Raw genomic sequence first — 18,121 nt, forward strand, 5'->3', positions numbered from 1 at the left:
ATTTACTGGAGAGAAAATGAAATAGAAACGTTTTAGACTGAAGGAAGATTGGATAGATAATCTAGCTTCATTCTTTAAGGGAGAAGAGACAGGTGAATTGTGTTGAATAAGGGAATAAAATAATATATTTAAATAATGGCTTAAAGACCTGCTAAAATGGTAACATCTAGAGTGCAATAGGACCCTGAAATCATCAGGGAAAATAGGTGTGTTACTTTACTATAACTGAATGAGATAATTGCATTCCAGATAGCAATGGCTGGGTCAACTTCTCATCTTATTCTTATGCATTGACTGGGGTTTGTGCATGTGCATGTATTTCAAATCTGGCAGAGTTAACTAATAAAAAAACCCAGGTATCTTAATGCTAGAATTAAAACATTGCTATGGATTATGGACTCATCTGCCCTCAGATTTTTAAATCATTTTGCAACTTTGGAGTTCTTTTAACTCCTCATTGCTAGTAGATGCCTAGACCCACATCCATCTGCAACTGGCAGAAAATTGCCTCCCATCCTGTGGAACTCAGACCAGGCCACACTGATTCTTGCATTTATGATCTCTAAATATTCACTGGGCCAGAGACAGAGAGAAAAAGACCCTATAGCCTGGTGGTTAGAGCCCTCACCTGAGAGGTTGGAGACCAAGGGTCCAGTCCCCCTGCTCTAATGACTCCTTAATTTAAAAACATGCTACAGCTTCAACTGGAGACATTGAGGGCACTCCCCACATTTGAATATCCCGTGGCTAAGGTACTCACCTTATCAGGCAGAGGGAGGGCTTCAATCAGGGAATCTCCTGTATCCCACCTTAACCACTGTGCTAAATGTTTTGAGAGAGGTGTTCCTCTTGGCTGTTTTGTGTGGAGCTAGGTGGCCTCTGAGCACATCTACCAGATTGGGCCCCACAGGTGAGACAGGCGGAGAAGCACCAATCTTTCCCCAATTGGTGGATCACCCTGGGGGCTTAGGCACCTGAGCACCTAGAGCGAGGCAGCCGTGCACATGCCCAGAGGCCGTGCACATGCCCTAAAGGGCTAGGCAGCAACTGAGTGGAGGTTTTGTAAATGCCAGTGATTCCTACATCTGGGATTTAAAATGACAGTTAAATCCCTAAATCCCATAGTGACTCGAGCCCTATATGGTTAATATTTATTTTAATTATGTTTAATGGTGAAAATGCACTAAAAGCTTAAGTAATGGTTGCATAATATAAACATAATATCACAGAGAACAATAATGACAAGTCATTCAATGTTATATGGAAATACATATGGCACAGGATCCATTTAGGGCATAGAGTGAGTCCATGGTGCACACAGGGAATGCTGAAAGGTTAGATTTAAAGAGTTTTCTTATTTTTGGTGTCTTGATCATTTTTAGAGAAATCTTCCTAAAATATAGTCTAGGTAATACATTTAATCATTTTGCTTAAAAATGTTTGCTTATGCAGATTATGTGTTGCTTAATTCACAGAGATGGTTGTAATAATTTATAAGATGGCCTCTATTGTGGTGGGGAGAGGGGGAATATAATACCTTCCAAGTAAGAATACATTGAACCTAATTTTCGTCACATTTGCACAGGTTTTTCAGAGAAGTAACTGGTGACTTCAGTTGAGATACTTTTGACTTACAATTATATAAGTAAGAGGAGAATCAAGCCCCTAGTCTCCATAGTCAAAGAAGGCAGTAAGAATATCTGTTCCCATCACCTCTGAAAACCCTCCCTATGCAGGGAAAAAAAATCTGATAGCAACCCTGAAAAAAACCCTCAAATGCTTAAAATAATTTTAGAAAGTAAAATAGATAATTAGATTTTGAAGAAGAGCCTTCCTCGCTGCATGACAAAGATAGCAATATGGCAACCAAAGTGGAGAAAGAGGAAATAGATAAGGCCCTCCCTACAGCCAATACAAGCAGATACCAGTGCATTATTACCTGAAATAAAAGATCTGCAAACTGATATTCATACTATATTAACAGGGATTGAAGAAGAGATTGCTGCTATGGGGGAAGAGTTGCTTGTTATGGAAAAATGGGTTGGTAAGACTCAGTTACATATTTGCCAGACTAAAATAATAAAGTTGGAGCAAAATGAAAGTGATCTGCCAAATAAAATGGATAGTAATAACAGAGAGAGGCTAACATCTTGTCTACCCAGGGACATCCAAGAAATTTGATCCGAATTAACTACAGGTGTGATTTTGAAGTGGATTATTTAAATCACATTAAATCCCTGTGTGGATGCTGTTGTTCAGCATTAAAGTGGCCTTAATTAAGTTTAGTTTAAAGTCACTTTGGAAGTGAATTAAAATAGACCGAATTAAGGTCACTTTAATTCTGAATGAGGGTGTTCACTCATCGTGTAATTAGACATAATATAGTATGAAAGCATCACTCATAACAATTTAGATCCATTTATATGTGTGCAGAATGTATGCTTTCATATGCAAAAATAGGTTTTTTTAATGGCTGTTACGCACATGTATCTAAATTGTTCCTGGGCTTCAAACTTACCATGTGTTAGAAAGGATAACCGGAATTTATAGTACAGTACATGATTCTACATAAGGAGTAAGGTCTTTTGTTGTTGATTGTGTGCAAATATCCTCCTCCATGGCAATTTTCCAAACAGTTTTGGGTTGCCTTGTCTCTAACATACCTAACATAAATCTCCTTTTTTATTGAAAGAATTAACATTGCTTTGAATTGATTTTGTTTTTCAGATCCACAAAGACTCACCCTGGCCCAGTTGTACACCTAAGTGATAGCCCAAGAGATGAAGGGAAAGTGAGTACAGTAACTAATGATGTAAAATATTTTAATTATGTAAATATTTTAACATTTCATAGCTCTCCCTGATGTTAGCAGTTTTTCCTTTTCACTCATTCACTATTTAATCACTTGCCTCCATTGTAAGATCCTGAGGTCACTCTAAAATATTGCCTGGGAAAACTTTTGGAAAATATTGTAATTCCCTTTCTGCTGTACTGAGAAGAATATTATGGTATAAACAATATGCTATATTTTGAAGGCCTCATTCAAGCAAAGCTACTGTTGACTGAATGGTTTCCTGAGTAAAAATTAGTATAAACTGTGTAAGGACTTCAGAATTTGGCCAAGTATGTATTACATGGGCACATTTATGAATTCTTATCTTTGACAAGAATATTGATGGCAATATTTCATAATTGGAGCTTGCTGCTATTTGTGAACAGAGATGAAGACAGCAAAGAGCTGTCAATCGTGGAAGTCAAGTACCCCACAAGCCCAGCTCCTGACTCCAGTTCCTCAGACAGGCAGGCAGTTTCAGAGCTCATGCTACTGTGGCCAATTCTCCCCTCTGCCACTACCTTTCTCCAATTCTAATGGCTCTGCATCATGCTCTAGGCCCTCCTCCATTAGAAGCTTTTGGTTCTAGATCTGTCCCTACTGGCTCCCTTCTCTCCATTCACTCTCCTGACCTTCGTGCTTTAGACAGAGGTTTACCCTCCATAAAAAAAATGAAATTTTTCCAAAAGAAAAATTTCCCCAGTCTGGACTTTTGAATCTTTATTCTTCTCCTCTTAGCAGGATGATACATAAGATCAAAGCCACTCGGGTGCGGGGGGAAGAAACATACTTTAGTGTTGCCTTCCCTTTTTTGCCCCTGAAATTTGTCCCATGAAGAGGGTGAGTTATCCAAACCAGAATCTGTTAAATCTGACTGGGACACTCAGGAGATGTTTTTTCGAGTAGAATTTGAGGCCACTACTCTGTTAAAGTAGCTTGTTGTTGGCCTCCAGGCTGAGCCAGCCAAGCCAATTAGAAATTACCTCCCCAGAGACCTCCAGAAGGAATTGGTGATTCTTCCTGTTGAGGTAGTAAGACACTAACCTCAACAAGTAGAAGTTTCCCAGCAATCAGAAAAGTCTTAATAGAGATGTCCTAAAATGTTATTAAAAGCGAGATTTTAAAAAATGTGTGTCTAAACTTAGGCTTCTACCAGCAAGTCTACATTCAACTACCTCAATAAGTGGTATTACTTTTGTAAGTGTTGAGTACTCAGATCTGCTGTCTTTAGAGCTGCATTATGCACAGGAACAACACAAAATAGGAGTATTGGACCAGGATATGGTTGATTGTGCTTTTTTTTTGGTTTGTGAGCTATTTGTAATGGTAGTAAGGCAGAAACCTCCCTGTAACACCGGCAAAAGCAGTTTAAGGGGAAACTCTCTTAATCTAAGGCCAGACAGTGGAGCAGTTCCACTAGAGCCGGGGAGCTCTCATGGGGATTTCACCTCAGATCCCAGTCAAACCTGTGAAAGATTCCCAGGATTTGGACCATAGTCTCCTGGGCCAGAGGACAGGTATCTGGCTAAGCATATCAGGGACAGATGGGTACAGGAGATACTCTCCTGAGGTCACTCCATACTAACACTTCATCCAAATCAAATATAAGAAAATTTGGTATTGTAGTTAAGGTCCTGGACTGTAAATCAGGAGATCTGAGTTCAATCCCAGCTGCCTCACAGACATTTAACCTTTCTGTGTCTTAGTTCCCCATTCATATTTCCTTTTCTTCTACCCTTTGTCTTGTCTATTCAGATTAAAAGCTCTTCAAACCAGGGATGTTTTATTATTATGTGCATGTGTAACACCTAACACAATGGCACCTGATATCAGTTAGCTACTGGAATACCACAATAATAATTGTTATAATTAATAAAATAACAGCAAACTCCACAGGCCCCCTAAGAACAACAACATGAGCAGTGTTCTCCAACAGATAGGAATCAGAAAGCCAGTACTTCTTTCATGGAGATTCGTACGAGTATGTACTCTCTTATAGGCGTTGGAGGTCCACAATAAGAACTGGTGACTTTGAGCTATACAAGCCCTTCAGATCATTAAACGAGCACCACGCAGACAAATTTAGGATGGAAACCCTGGCATGCGCATTAGCATCTCTTTCCACCAGGGTTTGCCTTACACTGACAGATCTTGTGGATGTTTTTATTCTCCACATCCCTTTTTGTCCCTGCCTCCATTGTTATGGATGTTAATTTAATTTGTGTTACCAAAATGAATACTACTAGGACAAAATTCTTCCTTTTGGTCTCTAACCTTCTTTCTAAATGTTCATGGAAATCCTGGTGCTGACTGTACCTCCTTTTTCATGTTTGGACATCTTATGTGCAAGAGTCCAGCAAGCTGCCCAGATGGTCATTATGAAGTTCTAAAACCATGAGTATGATCAATGTGAATGGGAAGAGCCTGGTCCCCAACCACTGGTCAGGGCAGGAAAGAACTCAGAGTGTAATAAATCTGCTAGAGTTAAGAACAATCAGATTGGCTCTCGTGGAATTTCAGCCTGTATTGTCAGGCCACTAAATACTAGTCACATCAAATATAAGCTACAATGGCTTATCTGAACAGATGTTCCTAGTTCAACAGGAAAGAAGTGCTCTTTTTTTCAGTGGTCTTGGCATGACATTCCTCCTGTTATTGCAATGCACTAGCGTGGACAAAGCATATATCAGCAATACACCAGGAGTGGAGTGTCACTGAGAAGATGTTTTAATCTTTTAGTGGACAGAACTATTAGCTGGAACTTGACATCCTTGAGCTAGAAAGAAGTCAAAAGTGCAAAATTGCTTCATCAGATAAAGGAATTCACAGATGACGTAGGACCACCTACTCAACGTCTTCCTTCCCCTTCACCATCCTGAGGAAATCTGTGCAAAACGTCAGTGAGAAGAAATGGCAGTAATACCATGTCACAACCGGGACATGGGAGGTCTGACCTAGTGGTCTGAGTAGGAGTCAGGACCCAGGTCAGGTCAGATACCAGGAGATCAGAGTCTAAGATATGCCCGAGGGCAAACCAAGAATCAGATATCAGGAGGCAGACAGGGTGAGGTTACCAGGAGATCAGAGTCAGACAGTAGGAGCAAGAAGTGAAAGGGATGCAGTCCTAAGCAGGAGAAACCCCAATGCATGGACAATTTCCTGTTCCTGTGCTTTATTTAAATAGAAGCAGGGAACCAGTCAAGATCCCAGAGTTCCAACGGTCAGATCCCAGTAGTGGAGTCCTATCAGAGTTGAGCTTCTAGTTCTGGGTCATAGGATGGCAGATGTGAATTAACTGGCTCCTAAGAGCTCTGTGAGGCAAAGCTTGATTTGGAAAGTGATTAAAGTCCAAGATCTCTCTGGTAGCATTCTCTGAAATGCTTCAGTTCTTCTCTGAGTGCTTGCTCATGTCCATTCCACGTTAGGTGTGTGCGCACTGCTTGCCCCATTGCCAGAGATTTTTCCCTCTGTAGTATAGCCTGAGGAATTTCTCACTTTGTCTTTAAAATATCATGGGGGAAGTGAAAATAACATCCCATTAACTGAGCTGGAGGAAAGAATAAAAAACGTCCTTATCCTCAGAATACAGTTGGACATTAAAATCTCCCAAAAGAGCAAAGATTTCTGTCAGAAATATTCTCAATTAACAGGTCAATAAAAGATTCAGGCTCTGCCCATAAAGATTCATTGTAGAAAGTAAAGCGCAAAGTGGGAAATTAAACATTAATGGTAATAGAATAGATTTATCTGGGAAAACAATACTAGAGGCCTACAAATAGGGTTACCAGGTGTTAATATTCAAATTATAACACTTAACTTAGTAGAAGCAAGAAGGGCCAGTCTTTCTCTCTTTACATGTGCAACACCCCCTTTTAAAAAGGATTGAAAGTTCTGTAGGTATAAGGACTCATCCTTTGAAAGTCAGGTTTCTTGGAGGAAAACTAAATCAAACAGATACATTATTCCCAACATCCAAATCCTAGGATTTACGTTTAAGGCTATCAGTATTACATTAAATACTTTTGATAGAGGTTTTACTATCAGGCCCATCTAGTCAATCCACCTCCCTTACTAGGGCTTCAGTAGAAAAATTGCCATGAAAAACTGCACCATTAGCTTTGTGATTAGACCTAATTCTCCCAGGATTGTGATCTTCCACCCTCTGGATGGTTCATAGATCCTGAACAACAGGGTCTGAGGCCAGCTGTTTGGTAAAATATGGGATATAGCCCAACTGGTTTTGCTTGGGTGACCCGATCATTTATTTTGTTGTTAAAAGGAACAGAAATGATTTCTAGACTGTATCCTTTTGACCTTTTCTGTCAGATGGCCTCTCCAGCTAAGAAGAGCTCTCAAAATCTGGATTTTCTTAACTGCCTACAAGTCTTTCAACTCTACCTCTCCTCTTTCTTGAGAACCAAAATTAGAGACCCTTGTTACCTTTAAAATCTGGTTTCTGGGTAGAGAATAAAACACTGCTTGTTCCAGTAACACACACAGATGGTGTTGCGAACAGACCTTGACTCAGCCTTCTCCCTAGAGACATTTTTAAAAACCAGGGCCACAAACCAAAAGTGCTTAGAATTTCTTAGTGTTAGATCAGGGGTACTTTAAATTAAACCAGGTTGAGAGGATGAAGCAATATGTGGAGACTCATGCAGCTGCTTACTAACTTCAGAGATACAGAAGGAAGAGAGTTGTCATCACAATTGGAGCTGTACCAGGCTCAGTATTGATGAACATAGGTCCAACACCAGCATTATTTAGGTGTTCTGGAACAGAGAGGGTGCCAAATATCCTGCTTGGGTTAGTAGATACTAATGAGGGCACCTTGGGGAAATAGTTCTCTTAGAATTGTTGGACTCTTGCCAAACATGCCATAATCACTGCATTCCCAGCATAACCTTGAAATCAAATAAAGATTCTTTTATTTCTGAAATATCTTTAAACAACATATCTCTTATTTTGCCTATAGACAGACAGTTGTCACAGAGGAGAACAGGCTCTGCTAAATTCCTGGTGGAGAAGCAGTATTTTCTCCATGTAGCGATCATGGGGAATGAACATTCTCAGGGTATACATGAAAGGAAGATCCAAGTGTCTATTAGACACTTTATAATGAGAGAGTTATCCAGTCTGTGACTCACAGGAGGCATCATTTGGTCCTTGCTTAAAGTTATGAATTGGATAATGAACCAGAGAACTCAAGGTATAGGCAGGACAAGTAACTAATGATAAAATTGGTGAAGCAGAGGGTCCGTCAGGTAAACTGACCTCTATAACCCCCTTAACTACCTCTGCCAAAAATAATAGAGTGGGAGCTGGTATACAGGATACAGTCAAAATTTTAATGGGAAGTAATGTCTGGGCCTCTGCAGGACCTCCGTCGCCATGGATACAAGGGGTTATGAAGTCTGTAATTTTGGTTTGACTAAAGGTGGAAAAGGATGAGTCCAACAGAGGCCATATGGCTACGCCTTTTAGCTTGTTGTAATATTATAATAATCTTAACTAAAACTGGGTCTGCTTGGACCCTCTTCGTCCATGTCCTTTAATTAGAGTCACACAAAATCCACACAAGCACATATACACTACCTGCTCTCTGCTACTGAAACTGCTTCCTGAGTGATTCCTCCTTCTGTGACTGTGTGGACTCTTCACCACTCCCTTGGCATTAAATTGGCTTCTGCCTCCATAGGAGCAGCCCAGAGCCCACATACCCTGAACACACCAATATTTCCCAAACCAAAAGGGATGGAGAGAAAGAGATATTATCAGAACTGCCTAACAGATTATCAACAGGGGAAGGAAGACTGCAAGCCCACTCTTCCATGTCCATTGCAGATTCTGAGCCGAAAAAGATTCACCTATACTGGAAGGAAACTGCAGGGTATCTAAGTAGGCCAGTCTTACACATCTTCTCCAAAAACTGAAAACTTCATATCACAGTCTTAGCAAATATGTCATTCGAATGAATGTATGCTGTAAAAGAGCAATAATTTAATCCTCCTCTTCAGCAGGGGCCAGGAAATAGATCATTTTAATTATTCTTTTTCTCCTATTCCATTATCTTACTTCTCTGTCCTCATTCTTTAGGGAATGTATCGCTGCTGGTTATTTCTCAGTTGTGGAGGATTACCAGACATACCAGTTTAGAAGAGAGAAAACAATTGGCTTACATGCTAATTGATTTTCTTCTAGATTTGTCTGTCTCACTCTTCTTATGAAATGTATTTAGAGAGAGAGAGGATGCAGAAATGAGGGGAATATCAATAAATGAATAAGACTTTAATTTGATGACTGTTTAGTTTGGCCTTGGTTGTTTTCAGTAACTCAGTTATGCTATGGAAAGTTTTGTCTGCAGCCATAGTGGAGGGTTGCCAGACATATTATAGTATAGAAAAAAAATAGCAGGTAAGCCATGATTTTTTTCACACTAGAAGCTAAAGTGTCAGCCATCTAATATACTAGATATTTAAAAGAAGATTAGTATGGCTAAAGTAAAATAGGCACAATTTAGATGTAATACATAATTTTCTGTGATTGTTATCAATCCAAGTTCTATGGGAATTATATATCCTTCATTCTTCTTTGAGAGGTGTTGCACAGGGCCATTCCACTTCAGGTGTGTGCACACCCAGTGTATCAAAGCCAGAGATTTTTTTCCTGTAGCAATGCCCATCAGGGCGTTCATGTGCCCTCCACAAACTCGTGCTGCCAGCCAAAGGTATAAAGGATGAAGCTGCCTCAATCCCTCTCAGTTCTTTCTCACCACCTGTGATCAGTAGTTGGAATGTGTGTGCTTGTCATACTCCTTTCCCTTTCTCTTAAGAGAATTTTTTTCTAAAAGTTATTGTTGTATATAGTTAGGTTAGTTCAATGTAACTATTATTTTAGACAAATTTTTGCTAGGTTTTTGTTTTGTTTGGAGCTTTTCAGGCTCATGCCTAAGTCTTGAGGGTGTAAGCGCTGTTCTGGCTGTAACAAGTTGTCAAGGTTCCTTCCCCACTCTGAACTCTAAGGTACAGATGTGGGGACCTGCATGAAAAACCCCCTAAGCTTACTTTTTCCAGCTTAGGTTAAAACTTCCCCAAGGTACAAACTATTTTACCTTTTGCCCTTGGACTTTATTGCTGCCACCACCAAGCGTCTAACAAATATTTAACCGGGAAAGAGCCTGCTTGGAAACGTCTTTCCTCCCAAAATCCTCCCAAACCCTACATCCCCTTTCCTGGGGAAGGCTTGATAAAAATCCTCACCAATTTGCATAGGTGAACACAGACCCAAACCCTTGGATCTTAAGAACAATGAAAAAGCAATCAGGTTCTTAAAAGAAGAATTTTATTTGAAGAAAAAAAGTAAAAGAATCACCTCTGTAAAATCAGGATGGTAAATACCTTACAGGATAATCAGATTCAAAACATAGAGAATCCCTCTAGGCAAAACCTTAAGTTACAAAAAGACACAAAAACAGGAATATACATTCCATTCAGCAAGCTTATTTTCTCAGCCATTAAAACAAAACAGACTCTAACGTATATCTAGCTAGATTACTTACTAAGTTCTAAGACTCCATTCCTTTTCTATTCCCGGCAAAAGCATCACACAGACAGAGAGAGCCTTTGTTTCTCCCCCCCTCCAGCTTTGAAAGTATCTTGTCTCCTCATTGGTCATTTTGGTCAGGTGCCGGCGAGGTTATCCTAGCTTCTTAACCCTTTACAGGTGAAAGGGTTTTCCTCTGGCCCAGGAGGGATTTAAAGGTGTTTACCCTTCCCTTTATATTTATGACACAAGTCTATTCCAGTCAACAATCCCACTCACATTGTTTAAAGTGTTCGGGAGAAGGATATCTTAGGCATAGGTGCTCTATCTGCAGGGGGATTAAGACCAGAACTAAGAAGTCTAGGAAGGTAGGGCTCCATATAGAAGCTGCTCTGCACTCCAGTTGGAACCCAGCCACTCCATACACAGGGGTTCAGACTCTACTCTGCTGAGGAGTGCACCGCCAAACTTGGCCATATCCCCTCATCAGAGGGAGCCAGAGAGAAGACACCATTTTCTTTCTTCCCTACCACACAAATGGCAGAAGAAGTCAGATGCTTTGCACTCTTCTAGCCAGAAGAAGTTCTCTTCATGTTGGAGGCCTTGCCCTCCTGGACAGTCTCATGGAAGAAAGGTTAGAGCACTGCACTAGCTAGGCAGTCCTGGGTACAGCATACTTCAACTAGCAATGTAGAGACCTTGACTCTGCCACTAACTTCAGTACTGTCAAGATCAACTCGATTGCTGGAACCTTCTACCACATCGACGTCATCTTTGTGCACACTTCAGTGCATCCCATCTTCTTGGTATTGACAGTCTCTGAGGCATATGTGGTGGTCAGGGACCTCCTTTGCGTCTCAGTTCCAGACTCACCTTTGCTGCAAGACATCGAGGTTCCAGCCTTCCTGTGATGAAGGCTTCAGTACCTGTATCATCCTTGGCACCAACACACTCAGCACCATTGGTTTTCAATAACAACTGTAGCCAAAAGCTCTGCTGTTCAGCTGGGCAGATGAACAGTACCATCATCAGCAAAGCTGCTGATGCTTCCCCATACCACCTACTTCTCATCGATCCAGGTCCCAGCCTCCTGCTACACCACCCAGTACTACACTGTCTTGGCCCTCAGACTGTACTTCTCCATGTTGGAGTTGGAAGTGGGATCTTACACACTGAGATCCCATTACAGAAGGTCTGAGGTTTCCCTTCATTCATCCTTGTATAGATTGATCTCACAGCACTGGCAATCTCTCAGGAGCCGGCCCAGTGACAGAATGCCTTGAGGTTCAGTCCTTGTTCCATATCCAGCAATTGTTTTTTTGGACTCCATAGGGTATCCCTCCAGACTCCAGGTCATAGAATCATAGAATCATAGAATATCAGGGTTGGAAGGGACCCCAGAAGGTCATCTAGTCCAACCCCCTGCTCGAAGCAGGACCAATTCCCAGTTAAATCATCCCAGCCAGGGCTTTGTCAAGCCTGACCTTAAAAACCTCTAAGGAAGGAGATTCTACCACCTCCCTAGGTAACGCATTCCAGTGTTTCACCACCCTCTTAGTGAAAAAGTTTTTCCTAATATCCAATCTAAACCTCCCCCATTGCAACTTGAGACCATTACTCCTCGTTCTGTCATCTGCTACCATTGAGAACAGTCTAGAGCCATCCTCTTTGGAACCCCCTTTCAGGTAGTTGAAAGCAGCTATCAAATCCCCCCTCATTCTTCTCTTCTGCAGACTAAACAATCCCAGCTCCCTCAGCCTCTCCTCATAAGTCATGTGTTCCAGACCCCTAACCATTTTTGTTGCCCTTCGCTGGACTCTCTCCAATTTATCCACATCCTTCTTGTAGTGTGGGGCCCAAAACTGGACACAGTACTCCAGATGAGGCCTCACCAATGTTGAATAGAGGGGAACGATCACGTCCCTCGATCTGCTCGCTATGCCCCTACTTATACATCCCAAAATGCCATTGGCCTTCTTGGCAACAAGGGCACACTGCTGACTCATATCCAGCTTCTCGTCCACTGTCACCCCTAGGTCCTTTTCCGCAGAACTGCTGCCTAGCCAGTCAGTCCCTAGTCTGTAGCGGTGCATTGGATTCTTCCATCCTAAGTGCAGGACCCTGCACTTATCCTTATTGAACCTCATCAGATTTCTTTTGGCCCAATCCTCCAATTTGTCTAGGTCCTTCTGTATCCTATCCCTCCCCTCCAGCGTATCTACCACTCCTCCCAGTTTAGTATCATCCGCAAATTTGCTGAGAGTGCAATCCACACCATCCTCCAGATCATTTATGAAGATATTGAACAAAACCGGCCCCAGGACCGACCCCTGGGGCACTCCACTTGACACCGGCTGCCAACTAGACATGGAGCCATTGATCACTACCCATTGAGCCCGACAATCTAGCCAGCTTTCTACCCACCTTATAGTGCATTCATCCAGCCCATACTTCCTTAACTTGCTGACAAGAATACTGTGGGGGACCGTGTCAAAAGCTTTGCTAAAGTCAAGAAACAATACATCCACTGCTTTCCCTTCATCCACAGAACCAGTAATCTCATCATAAAAGGCGATTAGATTAGTCAGGCATGACCTTCCCTTGGTGAATCCATGCTGACTGTTCCTGATCACTTTCCTCTCGTGTAAGTGCTTCAGGATTGATTCTTTGAGGACCTGCTCCATGATTTTTCCAGGGACTGAGGTGAGGCTGACTGGCCTGTAGTTCCCAGGATCCTCCTTCTTCCCTTTTTTAAAGATTGGCACTACATTAGCCTTTTTCCAGTCATCCGGGACTTCCCCCGTTCGCCACGAGTTTTCAAAGATAATGGCCAAGGGCTCTGCAATCACAGCCGCCAATTCCTTCAGCACTCTCGGATGCAACTCGTCCGGCCCCATGGACTTGTGCATGTCCAGCTTTTCTAAATAGTCCCTAACCACCTCTTTCTCCACAGAGGGCTGGCCATCTCTTCCCCATTTTGTGATGCCCAGCGCAGCAGTCTGGGAGCTGACCTTGTTAGTGAAAACAGAGGCAAAAAAAGCATTGAGTACATTAGCTTTTTCCACATCCTCTGTCACTAGGTTGCCTCCCTCATTCAGTAAGGGGCCCACACTTTCCTTGGCTTTCTTCTTGTTGCCAACATACCTGAAGAAACCCTTCTTGTTACTCTTGACATCTCTTGCTAGCTGCAGCTCCAGGTGCGATTTGGCCCTCCTGATATCTTTCCTACATGCCCGAGCAATATTTTTATACTCTTCCCTGGTCATATGTCCAACCTTCCACTTCTTGTAAGCTTCTTTTTTATGTTTAAGATCCGCTAGGATTTCACCATTAAGCCAAGCTGGTCGCCTGCCATATTTACTATTCTTTCGACTCATCGGGATGGTTTGTCCCTGTAACCTCAACAGGGATTCCTTGAAATACAGCCAACTCTCCCTTCCCCTTCATGTTAGTCCCCCAGGGGATCCTGGCCATCTGTTCCCTGAGGGAGTCGAAGTCTGTCGAAGTCGAGGTCCTCATCTCCTAGACCCTCCCTACCATTAAGTCTCCATCAAGGCACCAGAGTCCACCTGATACTGATCCTGGTACCGATCCAGGTACCAAGCAAGCAGTGGAACTTACACCTCTAATATGTGGCCCATCTGGGAGGGAGGTTCTGCAGCGTCAAAACAGGTGGATACTATGCTGCCACCAGTGAATAAACACTTCTTCATATTCTCCTGTTTCTAAATCATCCTTCCTGGTTCCTGATGAATATAAGACATAACAAGAGCTTATTAAAAGGTCCCAAGCTCCCCAGGTAGACAGATGGAACTGGTCTAATTGAATCCACATAAGTTAGTGGATATTTTATATACTGCAGGACCTGCTAGAGTCGTTTTAACTCATTAATGAAGCTGTCTTAGATGACCAGAATCCTTTGGCAAACTCCTTCCTCTCTGCCACCCACTGCCAAAGGAATGGAGAAGAGATACCAAGTTCTTTCACAGGGTCATGAGTATTTTTATTCACACTCAACCCCAGGAACATTGGTAGTGTGATGACTGTAAATGAGAAGGGAAGACAAGGCCAGTCTACATCTACTTCTAAAAACAGAGATGCAAGGACACTAGATTTATTTGGGGAAAGGGTTATTCATCCTCCGGTTTGCATTTCAAAACTGCAAACTGTCAAGCTCTTTTCACTTGCTAAACTTTTTCAAATTGGGACACAATGTCAAAGTTTATGGACAAGTTACTAGATAATGCCAAGAAGGAGTAGCAGGCACTTGTGAATGATGGCTGCTGGTAGCAGGATCATCCCTGCAAGCTGCATTGGATGGGGCAGATTCGGCAGCGGAAGTGATGGCAACAGTGACCATCCATTGCTAAAAGGAAGAAAACGTAAATAGCAGGAGTTAAACTGGTGACTATTAATCATCATCCACTGCAGATAACAGAAGAAATACAGCTCCCACTGAACTTGGGGACTCTGCATACTAAATGGACTTTTGTTGTTTTGAGCAATATATTGAGCACTGTTGTATTGGGAGTGGATTTCATCCGAGAAAATGACAAAAACTGTTGGATGTTAGTAAAACACACTTGTCCCACGACAATATTCAGACACTCCTGCTGGAAAAGGGTAGGAGGAAGTGTGGACACTGGAGCACAGTTCTTGGGGCCTTACAGGTATCTCTACCGTGCCTACAGGATGACAGAGAGGAACTGAAACAACAAGGAGTCCAGTGGCACCTTAAAGACTAACAGATTTATTTGAACATAAGCTTTCGTGGGTAAAAACCCCACTTCTTCAGATGCATGGAGAGAGGAACTGCTCCCTTTGGTGGCTCAGAATAAAGCTGTGGTGAAGCCAGGTCATCATGCAATAATACCCATAAGGATAAAAGATTGCTACAGTGAACCTGTAGACATAAGTCCAATGGAGACTTGAGGATATGCATTGACCACAGGAGATTTAATTCATTGACAGTTCAGAATAGTTACCCACTTCTCCACACAGCAGACATCCTGGATAAAATGTCAGGAGCAAACTATTACACTAGTTTTGATTTGGTATCTGGATCTCATCAGATTAAAGTGGCATCTGGAACTGAGATAATACTGCCTTTCTGAAACCTTGTGGACTATTTCAATTCTTCAGAATGCCTTTCAGACTTAGGGATGCACCAGGGACATTTTAGAGGGTAGTAAATGATCTAACCCAAGTTCTGAGAACTGAAGACATCTTCACATATGTAGATGACTCCATTTGTTTCCACAAAATGTGGAAAGAACATCAGATAGAAGTGGGAAGGATTCTGAAGCTTTTAAAGAAGGCTGGTTTTAAACTTGCAGGAAGCAAATGTCAGTTTGCAAAGAGTTCCATCACCTTCCTGGGACATATAGTCCAACATATAGATGGAACCCCAACCCCAGAAACTGAATGTTAGAAAGGACTGGAAGGTTCCTGCAAACTTGGAGGAGGTACCGTGGTTTTTAGGCCTCTGCAGATTCCACAGAAGATTTGTAAAAAATTTCTCAGAGAGGGCAGTGCCATTATACCAGGTAACTAAGAGTGATTTTTGTCTGGACAGAGCAACACCAAAAGTATTTGAGTCACTGAAAGAAGGATTTCTAAACCATGCTGTGCTTAAATTCCTGGATCCTTCCTATCCATTCATGTTAACCTGTGATGCCCCAAAGGTTGCTGTTCAATTTGCACTTGAACAAATTAATGATCTTGATTGGTGCAGATGAGTAGTGTTTGGAGGTTGCAAAGTAAATGAGAGGGAACCCAAGTCTTTGGCTACAGAACTTTGTGTGTGGCTATTGTGGAGGTTCATAAGTCCAGTTGTCCATAATTATTAGGTACGGAATTCACAGTGCACACAGACCACAGTGCCCTACAGTGGCTCCTTGCAAAGCAGCAACCCAGAAGGACGCCTGTGGAGATGAATTCACAAAGTGCCTGAATATACATTCACAGTTCACAGTAAACATGGAAAGTAACATGTGGTTGTGGATGCTCTCAGCCAGGCCAGGACAGACCCAAATGAGGAATCTTTGCTGCTTCTATCTTACACTTAGAGGCTTTTACAGTTAGGCCTGCATCTTTGAGCTTTAACAGTACAATCTCCAAGTATTTCTTGTGATCAGACCAAGAGTTGCTAAAGATTACAACATCGTCAACATACTCTTGCGAAGTTCTGTAATCCATATAACACTTGGTTGACCAGCCTCTGAAAAGTGGCTACTACATTCATTAACCCAGATGGTAACATTTTGAATTCATACAGTCCCATATCAGTGATAAAAGCAGATTCTGTGTATCTTCATGTAAAGTGATCTGCCAATAACCTTTCACAAGGTCAAACATCCTAAAATCTCTAACTGTGGCAAAATATCCAGCATATAATCAATTCTGAGAATACAATAAGTATCAGGACCGGTGACAGCACCGAGTTTCCTACAATCAACACAAAATCTTACAAAGTTAACTTTCTTGGGGACCAAGACAACTGGAAGCGCCCAGGAACTTACAGATTCTTTAATGACCCCCAGTTGCAGCATGTTTTGAACTTCTGAGGGCTTGTCTACGCTGGCACTTTACAGCACTGTAACTTTCTCACGCATGGGGTGTGAAAAAATACCCCCCTGAATGCAGCAAGTTTCAGCACTGTAAAGCGCCAGTGTAGACGGTGCACCATCACTGGGAGCCGCTCCCCTCGTGGAGGTGGGTTTTTTAGAGTGCTGGGAAAGCTCTCTCCCAGCGCTGCGCTGCAACAACACAAGCCACGTTACAGCGCTGCTGCCAGCACTTTAACGTTACCAGTATAGACTAGCCCTTAGGGTGAATTTGCTCTTGTATCTTGCCAGTGGCATGGGATGCCTGGCTGAATGCCGACAGAGAGTCCTCATTAATGATCTTATGGGTCATCGCGTGACTCCTTCCTGGCTTGGTGGAAAACACTTGTGTGTTTAGTATCAGAGGATAGCTGTGTTAGTCTGTATCCACAAAAACAACAAGGAGTCCGGTGGCATCTTAAAGACTAACAGATATATTTGAGCATAAGTTTTCGTGGGTAAAAACCCCACTTCTTCAGATGCACAGACAGTACTTCTCCCTTTTCAATTAGGGTTAACTCACTGCATATTTTCAATACTGTCAAGTGATGAGTCATTTTGGCATTCAGCCATCAAAGCAATGAGGTGTGACTCAGTAGTTTCCCCTTCAACACAACAAATCATGTTTACTATGGCTTCCCTACTTTAAGCCTATTCACACTCACTGGCTGTGGGATAGCTTTACTGTGAGGTCTTTTAACATGATATGTACATTCAGTCACCTCTTCTACCACTTCAAAAGGTCCCTCCCGTGAGTTCTGTATTTGTATTTTCTCCCAGGGATAAGCACCAGCTCCAAGTCACCTACTTCAAAAGAATGTTTACAAGTATCAGAGTAGCAGCTGTGTTAGTCTGTATCCGTAAAAAGAAAAGGAGTACTTGTGGCACCTTAGCGACTAAGAAATTTATTAGAGCATAAGCTTTCGTGAGCTACAGCTCACTTCATCGGATGCATGACTGAATGCATCTGATGAAGTGAGGTGTAGCTCACGAAAGCTTATGCTCAAATAAATTGGTTAGTTTCTAAGGTGCCACAAGTACTACTTTTCTTTTTACGGATACAGACTAACACGGCTGCTACTCTGAAAACTGGCTCTTTTGTTCACATACATTCCCAACATTGATTTCAGTGTTCCATTGA

At 42.1% G+C, this 18,121-nt stretch overlaps 1 protein-coding gene across 8 annotated transcripts in view; it reads left to right on the plus strand.

Moving 5' to 3' along the window:
* Positions 1 to 18,121, plus strand: part of STXBP5L (syntaxin binding protein 5L) — a 420,013-nt gene that overhangs the window by 239,383 nt on the left and 162,509 nt on the right. For all 8 annotated transcript variants that reach the window (XM_043538749.1, XM_037909775.2, XM_043538743.1 and 5 more), the window contains exon 6: positions 2,728 to 2,791. In XM_043538749.1, coding sequence (XP_043394684.1) covers positions 2,728 to 2,791 — 64 coding nt within the window. The remainder of the gene's footprint in view (positions 1 to 2,727; positions 2,792 to 18,121) is intronic.

The sequence above is a fragment of the Chelonia mydas genome, chromosome 1 (assembly GCF_015237465.2).
Source record: "Chelonia mydas isolate rCheMyd1 chromosome 1, rCheMyd1.pri.v2, whole genome shotgun sequence".
In the NCBI taxonomy this organism is placed as follows: Eukaryota; Metazoa; Chordata; order Testudines; family Cheloniidae; genus Chelonia; species Chelonia mydas.